The sequence below is a fragment of the Bremia lactucae genome, linkage group LG1 (genome assembly GCF_004359215.1).
Source record: "Bremia lactucae strain SF5 linkage group LG1, whole genome shotgun sequence".
In the NCBI taxonomy this organism is placed as follows: Eukaryota; Oomycota; class Peronosporomycetes; order Peronosporales; family Peronosporaceae; genus Bremia; species Bremia lactucae.
The window spans coordinates 8,769,487-8,778,383 of NC_090610.1; the positions used below are offsets into that span (position 1 = coordinate 8,769,487).

The 8,897-nt window shown below is 46.5% G+C and overlaps 4 protein-coding genes across 4 annotated transcripts; 3 read left to right on the forward strand and 1 right to left on the reverse strand.

The window, feature by feature from the left end:
* The first annotated feature begins 32 nt into the window (after positions 1-32).
* CCR75_002928 (uncharacterized protein) lies at positions 33-911 on the forward strand. Its single transcript, XM_067961025.1, has 2 exons — positions 33-207; positions 290-911. Exons 1-2 carry the CDS (start codon positions 108-110, stop codon positions 607-609), a joined length of 420 nt encoding a protein of 139 aa, XP_067820410.1. The 5' UTR covers positions 33-107; the 3' UTR covers positions 610-911.
* Positions 912-1,250: 339 nt separating this feature from the next.
* CCR75_002929 (uncharacterized protein) lies at positions 1,251-2,489 on the forward strand (the record flags this gene model as incomplete). Its single annotated transcript, XM_067961026.1, has 1 exon — positions 1,251-2,489. One exon carries the CDS (start codon positions 1,251-1,253, stop codon positions 2,487-2,489), a length of 1,239 nt encoding a protein of 412 aa, XP_067820411.1.
* Positions 2,490-2,630: 141 nt separating this feature from the next.
* On the forward strand, positions 2,631-7,037 carry CCR75_002930 (uncharacterized protein; the record flags this gene model as incomplete). The annotated part of the gene is made up of 2 exons (XM_067961027.1): positions 2,631-3,121; positions 3,200-7,037. 2 exons carry the CDS (start codon positions 2,631-2,633, stop codon positions 3,363-3,365), a joined length of 657 nt encoding a protein of 218 aa, XP_067820187.1. The 3' UTR covers positions 3,366-7,037.
* CCR75_002931 (uncharacterized protein) lies at positions 3,500-7,006 on the reverse strand (the record flags this gene model as incomplete). Its single annotated transcript, XM_067961028.1, has 1 exon — positions 3,500-7,006. One exon carries the CDS (start codon positions 7,004-7,006, stop codon positions 3,500-3,502), a length of 3,507 nt encoding a protein of 1,168 aa, XP_067820186.1.
* Positions 7,038-8,897: the final 1,860 nt, after the last annotated feature.

Here is an 8,897-nt window from a genome sequence, read left to right on the forward strand (position 1 = left end):
GGTAGATAATTCTATTCCTGTGGTGGATTGGTTTAAAGTTTATTACGTGCGAGCCACTCGAAGATGTTGGTTACATCAGATCAAATTTTGACACCGAGGGGTTGAGAATGCCGAAGAATAAAGGAAAGGGAGGCAAGAATCGTCGCCGAGGAAAAAACGACAACGAGGAGAACAAACGGGATCTTGAGTTTAAAGAGGAGGGCCAAGGTGTGTTTCTTGCAAATCATGCGACATTTGACACGCTGGGCAGGACGGTTCCTACTGACTGTTTTATTTGTAATATGAAAAGAATATGCCCAGGTGGTTCGGATGCTAGGAAATGGGCGCCTAGAGGCTTACTGCTTCGATGGTGTGACACGTTTGGGCCACATTCGAGGGAAAATGCGCAAGAAAGTGTGGGTAGGTGCTGGCGACATCATCCTTGTTAGCCTTCGCGAGTACCAAGACGGAAAGGTGGATATTATTCACAAATATAACGCTGATGAGGCTCGCAGCCTTAAGGCGTATGGAGAACTTCCTGACACGGCGCGCATTAATGAAACGGCCGTCGACATGGCCATGGAAGGTGATGGCGAAGATGACATCGGCTTTGATTTTGATGACATTTAAGCGGCTACAGAAGGTATTCCTGCCGCAATAGATTGATAGCTTCCTTGGCATCAAAATGTGTCGCAGCGAATGGAACGTTTCTCGTTACTGTTGGCCGCTACTGGTCGCTAGGCTACTGATGACATGGAGAGGAGCGCGATAGAAGCAGAAAATTGGTCATTGGCAGTGGCTTTGCGATGCATTGAATTATTATCTGGGCTTCAGTATCTGCCTCTCGCCTACTTATGTATTGGAATAGAACGCTGATATTTTCTCATGTGCTATATAATAAAAAGCTAATGATCTCATGATTAGACGGTTCATTGTTTCTCTTGCGTTTCTTATGATGTCGAAGCTGTGAAGAAGTCGCATAATTTGCACTGCTAGCTGGTGTGTCTGTCAATTAGAGCACTTAGGTGGCTAGCGACCCGCGAGGGCAAAGCGCAAGTATTGTGAAAGGTTTTCTTCGTATTACCACAGATTTCTTTATCGCGTATACTTCATGGAAACTACTTAGCAAAAACAGTATAATTGTTGATTCATAAACTTTTTTATAAGCGTGCCAGCAACAACAATTTATACAGGTTTTACTGTTGTAAGAAAAATATTAAATCTTTCAACTGTTAAATCCAACTTTCTTCAACGTTTCTTCATTTGCAAACATGACGCCTGGATCGAATTTGCGCACGCCTACAGCCGAGCTGATTCACCAGAAACTCACGAATGATTACTCAACTCTACGCTATAAAATCGAATACAATAATTACATGTCTAATCACATCCTGCACGCAGTCGTGGCGCTGTACGAACTCGGTGCAAGTGAGCAAAAGATCGTCGAGTACGCTGAGCACTACACTCAGAAGCTTGAAGCCGAGAGCCCAGACCATGAAGATGTGGTAAAGAATGCCGCAACGGCCGTTGTGCTGTCTAGTCAAGACGCACAAGCATTGCTGGGCAAGCGACAGGAGTATGACGCTTTGCTAGCTTACTATGCACGAGACGTAAAAAAATTCGGAGCTGAAGATGCCGTGCGCAAGCACCTCTCGCATCTTTTTAGCGGCATGGGTGGCGCTTTATTACACGGTATCATTCAGCTCGGCTTTTCGTATTACTTTTTTGACGAACGTCTGGTCTCAGAAGGCCTTGCCTACCTGCATTACTCCTACTTGCCATTTGACAAGCCGGAGGAGTCTCTTTGTGACGGGCCGCTTGACTTCACCCGGTCAACAGTAATGAATCTCGTTAGTGCGGTCATTAGCGACAGCTCTCTCCGATCTGAACAGGACCGTATTGTGGCGGTGTCACCCCTTAAGGACCTTAACATCGGCTGGATCCAACGTGGTCTCACCGCCTTGTCTGGCCACCCCACGCTCGGCAGTCCGAAAGCTTTTTCTATCATTGGGAATTATATTAACAACTTTAACTTCACGAAATTTAACAGTTATGTTGCGCTTGACATGATTATGTGGCTCTTTGTCATGCTTGAGCATAATGACTTCATTATGCTCCACGCCGTTACTTCGGCTTGGTCACTTCAGCAGTTAAAGCACCTCATATCACCAAAAAAGAAGGCTTGGCGAGTGTGGCTACAAGTGGCTTTGTCGGCCCTCGTTACATCCCGTGTGTGCGACTTTCGCAGTAAAGACATTTGTAAGCCATCGGAAAATCTAAAAGATCGGCTTGCTGCGCTTCCGTCGTGGTCTCAGCTGCGTGAAAAGGCACTCACCGTTCCTGGATTCCCCGACGAGCACGTCTTCAAGATGGTCTTTATTGCTCAAGAGTACGCTAAATCAGACATGAACGGCTATTTCTTGACTCGTATGGAGCGCGAATTTGTTGCTCGTACCGCTGCTCTAGTTGTCATCTCGAAGCCATTCCAGACAGTAGCGAAACCAAAGTAAAGCATAAACCGTTTTGAGGTGTACCACATTGAATGCAACGTTTGCCAGAACGTGCAACTTAATAATTTAAAATACAATTCGCAAATTACCGTACCATTGCCCCCTAAAAGTATTAGGATACAGTGAAGGAAGGATCTTGACATGACTAAGCAGGAAGTGGACGAAGGCTCGTACCTCAAGCCCGGTGAGGTGGATGCCGGAACATCGATTATTGCTATGCGTTTCAAGGGAGGCGTGGTGCTAGGTGCCGACTCGCGGACGTCCATGGGCGCATACGTAGCCAATCGCGTAAGTGACAAACTCACGCCGCTACACGACCGACTCTACTGTTGTCGCTCGGGCTCCGCTGCAGACACACAGGCTCTAAGCGACTACGTGCGGTACTATCTAAGCTCACACAGCATAGAGCTAGGCCGTTTACCCAAGGTAGGCACAGCCGCCACCCTGTTCCGGTCGCTGTGCTACCAGAACAAAGGCCGTCTGCTAGCGGGCATTATCGTGGCTGGATGGGATCCGGTCAAGGGCGGTCAAGTCTTTTCAATTCCTATTGGCGGAGCTATGGTGGAGCAAGATTATTCTATTGGCGGTAGTGGTTCCACGTACATTTACGGTCTCATGGACTCGGAATATCGGTGGGTACAGTCGTAACCTCTTAGTGGAACCCTTACAAAGTTACGGATACTAATAAATGTAACTTTTTTAATGCTTAGACCGGACATGACACAGGACGAGTGCCAACGCTTGGTCAAAAAGGCTCTTGCGCACGCCATGGCACGCGATGGAAGTTCTGGTGGCATTATTCGTACCGTCACTATCACAGAGAAGGACGTGGTGCGGGAATACACGTGCGGAGACGACCTACCCTTTACCATCTAAATGCTCTTAAATTCTCAAGTGCTCCTATTTCGTATGAACTGTCTTAGTGAAGAAATAAACAAGATGCCGCACTGAATATTGCTCTTATTAACTGTCATTCTTCAGCAAACCCATCCAAAACCTTCGGTAGCTACTTAAACAAACAGATTATCCATCGCAGCAGCACTCCCACGGGCCTTTTGCCGTTCAATCTCCGCAGCGTCATTCAAGTCCTTCATCGTTATCACGCGCTTTGTTTCGTCACGTAAAGCTGCGCTAGCAGCAGCACGAAAGACAGCATCTCCAATACCAGTGGAGCTCAAATCATAGCGCTCAGCAAGTCGTTGAAAATCAATAGGCTTTTTCGTATCCAACGGTGCCGTAGGTGGAAAACACGCTTTCCAGAGCTTTTCACGCAGCTTGGCATTGGGATTTCGCATCTCGATGACAAATTTGAGACGACCACAAAATTCCGACTGAACCAACGACGCAGCAGCAGTTCTTTCGACATTTGCCAGCAAGATTGTCGTGCTTGGAAACGTGTCCATACACTCCACAAGCCGCATCACTTCCATACGAAAGCGTGGGGACGATTCGAGACTTGTCATTGGTATCATGCCTCCTTCAATATGACTGCCAAAAGTTTCAAACCCTGTCAAAACTAGCACGGCATCCATGAGTCGTGCATCATCAAAAACTGCTCGAAGCGCTTTTCGAGTCTCCGCCGCGGAATCGGCAGCTACTTGCCCAAAATTCACGACTTTTAAAGGACGACCAATCTCAAAGCCAATGGCCTTGGCTGCATTTAACTTTCCAATGCCTGGAGGGCCGCAAATAAGCACACTAATGCCTTTTTGTTGCTTGTTCGACTGGCCAAAATCAAAACCCCATTGGCCATAGATAACACTACGTGCCTTTTCAAACTGCACAATACGACGAAGCTTGACCTTGACTGAATCTTCGACAATAAGCTCATCCAGTCCGGTCGTAGGCACTACGCGGTGGTCAAATGTCTTCATGTGAAGACTTCCTCGCATCTGCAAAGCACAGCCTGCGACAATATCGGCTTCAGAGATCACAGGAGACTCGCTATGGCGTGCAATGGCTTTCAAAAGAGCCGAAAGAATGGCATTTTTTATAAATCCTCCACTGAGTTCGTACTTTAATGCAATGGCATCCCAAGCAATGCCTTCTTCCGTCTTTAACGACCCACGCAATAAAAGCACGTCCCAAATTTTTCGTCGCTGAATATGATCGGGTGCTTTAAATTCAAATACCGCAGTAATTCGACGATGCATGGCTTCATCCAAGTCATACGGTCGATTCGTCGCGAGAAACACAATCCCTTCATATCGTTCAATCTCCGTCAGCAATGCATTCAGCAATCGATCGCCTCCACCATCCCGCTGTCGAAAAATATTCTCACACTCGTCAAAAAAGAGCACCGCATTGCTCATATCTGCTTCACGAAACAGGCCACGCAAATCCGCGTCCGACTCCATGCCTTCTTGACGTTTTCCCTGTAAAGAAGGGAAATCCACCAACAGCACGCGTTTCTTCATGTGATGAGCCACAGCATTCACCGTCATGGTCTTGCCCGTCCCACTGGCACCGCACAACAACAAGACTAATCCATTCCCGTACGCCATGCCGGCTTGCTCCAGACCACTCTTTTTGCGATATCGTCGAAAGCTCTCGTAACTCTCGACTGTCTCTAATATCGTACTCTTGTGTTCTTCAGGCAACACGACTTGGTCAAGTTGGACAATTGGCGTATATAAATCCGAGCCTTCGACGAGCTCATTCATCTCCGTGTCCAGACCCACGACCCAATCTAACACACGACGGTCTAGCTCGACACGCTGGTCCACCAAATCGCCAGCGGTTGAGTGCCATCGTCCACGATGCAATTTCACGAGACCTCGAGCGAGAAGACGGGATGACTTGTAAAAAAACACACGATGAGCCACTTGCTCTTGAAACGTATCGCAAAAGATGGATAGAATTTGGTTAATAATCACGCTTTCATCCATTCGCTGCACGGGGGACGTATCAACGCCATCAATAAGGTTCTTGATCACTGGCGAAATTGTCTTGCCAATCAACATGACAATCACATTCTGTTCAAAAAGATTTAGTTTAAATTTCACGGCAAGCTCTTCTAGACGCGGTAACGGGTGCCCAGCTTGACGCGTGAGGGCCAAACGATGCTGCGAGCGACGGCTGTACACACGCTGCTTGGCCTTAAGTTCACGCCGACCAGCCGATGCTGGAGCGGACGATTCCCATGGCTGCTTCGTCCCTGCTTCCTTCATTTGGTCCTTTACACGAGCACCCGACGCACGGATTGCAAAGGCCACAACCTGAAATCGGTCTTCCAGGTATTCCAGCTGATTCTTCGGGCTGTACGCTTTCAATTCACTCGAATCCATTAGCGACGACAACAACGTATGCTTTTCTTTACCACCACCTTCGGCCGCTTTCAGTAACAAAAGCTGTTCATCAGCTTGTTCCTGACCTTTCGCGCGCTTCTTGTCACTTTGATACTGACCAATGAACGAGCATGCAGATACTACATTTAAGCTCAAGAGATTCTCATGATCTTCAGTCTCACTCTCGCTTGGTGCATGATGGTTTTCTGTATCGTTGTCTTCATTCTGATCGCTACGTCTGTCTCGCTTCTGACCACAAATCTTTGCCTCTGTCGTGCCCGTCCCTGCAGTCGTTGTCGTATCTAAGACCTCACCAAATGACATGCCCTCTTTCTTAAGCAACTCCTCCAAGGCCGTCTGACTAACCTTTAAAGCCTGATTACTAGTCAAGTGTCGACCCAGAAGCACACGAACACATATGTTCGACAGCGTCAAACTCGTACAATACGTCTCTTCTTCGACAATGAGCGTGCCTTCCTTCACGTGCTCTCGCTCATCGTCCCGAAATTCGGCAATATCAACTTCAGATAAACCCGAGAGTCGTTGAAACGTCAAAACGCGACGTTGTACGTCTTCGTCTAGAATTTGACACCGCACAGCGTTGCTCTGACAGCCTTGCAACACCACTAGAAGCTGTAACAGCGTTGTCTCTCCAGTCGAAAGCTTGTACATGTCTGCAAGTCGAAAGACGCGAGGAAGACGCTTACCGGCGTTCGTAGTTGCAATTAAACGGCATTGAGCCAAGTCATTTACATAGGTCTTAAGCCTTGCTAGAAATGTGACGCGCTCTTCCATGTCCTGACGATGGGCTCGCGTCGTCTTTTCCAGCTCCGGCGGTTCCAACGTAATTGAATCGGGCTTTGTTACACTCATTGAAAACTCCATAAAAGCAATTTCAAATAGAAAGATCACCATAAACTGCATCTCGACAAACCAGAACCACTGCGTATCGCCTTCAATAAGCAGCTGTGTCTCATCGCGCGGGTCACGCACCATTTCTGGCCAAAACTCAATGAGCAGTGCACGTATAAAACTAAATTTCCCTTGTAACAATTCAAGAATCGGCACGTGCTCGTCCTTTAGTCGCGCAAGAGGTTCGACAAGTGCTTTCGTGGCGCTAACGACGCTCTTGACGCTATTTTGAGCAACTAGATCGACAGCATTGGAAATCAAGCTTGAAGGATTCGTCTTCAAAGCTTTTGTATCACATTTGCGTTTTGCTGGAGCCATACCAGAGGCGAGATGTCGGCAACGAGGAGAGAAGCACTGGGACTTGGTAGATGCTTGACCTTAGCCAGTCGAATGCGATGTCTTATACGAATTCGGATGCTGATTGGTCAAGAGAACGAATCGAACAAACCAATCATTTATTTGGACGGCATCCAAAGTTATCGAGTAAGTACGTACATTTTAAACAACGTCCCTAATTCATTGGCTAAAATTCATCCGTATAATCATCACTCATCACTCATCCGTACCCATCACGCGCGGTGACTCACTTTCAACTACACCTCACTATAAATTGAACTCAACTTATGAATTACCACAAACTACGCAGCAAATCAAAAATAAAAGGGAGAATAGGGCTTTCATTTCGCAAACAACAACTCAGATTCTAAATTGTACTAAAACTTGTGGAATGAATAGTTCACACACATACGAGTTGATCGAATGGGGCAACATATCATTTGATGGTGGTGGTGCTGGGTGTGTGTATATTCTAAGGGTGGAGCAGGCCGAGCGCGACCGATGCAACGACGCGCAATATGGCCTCTCGGCTGCAGTTCCTGTATTGTAACGGGGTGTATCGTTACATGAAATTAATACTTAAAGGTTGTAAATTAATATATTTTTTAAAAGTTAGAGAATATTTGGAGAGTATTACTTTATATAGTAATGCTCAGAAATCTTATCCATAAATAGGTATAGGCCATTATATCTATTTATCCCGCAGACTTATCAGCTGTAAACGTAAACAAAGAGAGAGACAGATAAGATTTCAATTGCATGTTTAGTATTAGATTATAATTAAGTTAGCATTAACAGATAGAAAGAAGAGATAATTATATTAATACAGTCTTCATTTAACCCTCTTTAAATTAGTTGTCTTAAAGAGAAGTCTTCCTCTGCACGTACTAGTGTACGTGAAGTGATGTAAGGCACCACTCGCAACTGAGCAGTGCGAAGTGGACCTGTACTGAAGCAGTACAAGTCTTAGTGCCCCGTTACACCTGGCAGCACTTTGTAATCCGTCCATAGATCACATTTCCTTGTATGCAAATCTCAAGAAGTGTATATTCGCTGCAAGCGAAATACCACTTCTTGGGTGCATCGTGAAAGCTACTCCTTTCTAAGTGACATAGAAAGGAGTGCGGTCGAACGAATGAGTTCGTCCGTAGGAAACGATGCCATCTTGGCCATGCTGTCCGGTTTGGACAGAGATGCCCTCCATTCAGCCATCGCCAAGTTCATACAATATGAACTTGACGAGATGAAGGAGAAGGTAGCCTTGCTGAATCAGCAAGGCTCTCAACAGGCGTAACTGTTGAGGTTACAACATGTTTAGACCCCTGTACCTGGGATGACGCACACGCGTCGTCCCGAAACTCTAAAGATTGACATCTCTAAGTATAGAAGAATCGAAGAAAACTCCTTTTAAGATGGTTTGTCGAGTTAAACGATGCCAAAGGGCTCGTCACATCGTCGACAAGCAAATGCAAGTCGCATTCGCTTAATCAAATTTGGCAGGTCGTGCCAAAACTTGGGCATTGGGCCTTAAGTTGCGCGACCCATACGTCTTTGGGTCGCTAGAGGCTTTTAAAGCCCGGCTCAAACAGACGTTTGAACCGCCAAGGGCTGAGTTCAGAGCTCATTCAGATCTTCTGAAACTCAAGCAAGGCAAGCGTGATGTTCACGCATATGCCAAGCACATACGACTCTTAGCGAGTTGTATAACAAATAACCCAGTTCACGATCACACGTTGAACACGGTGTTCATGCAAGGTCTTTCGGATGGTCCCGTAAAGACCCACCTGTTCCGCTTGGAACTGGATACGCTTGAAGAAGCAATATCCGTTGCGGAACAGGAGGACTTTAGCTTGAGACAGGTACAAGCTAGTTC

Coding starts and splice junctions, on each gene's coding strand:
- CCR75_002928 (XM_067961025.1), top strand. CDS start 108: ATGCCGAAGAATAAAGGAAAGGGAGGCAAGAATCGTCGCCGAGGAAAA. Junction 208..289: donor GTTTAAAGAGGAGGGCCAAG/GTGTGTTTCTTG, acceptor TAATATGAAAAG/AATATGCCCAGGTGGTTCGG.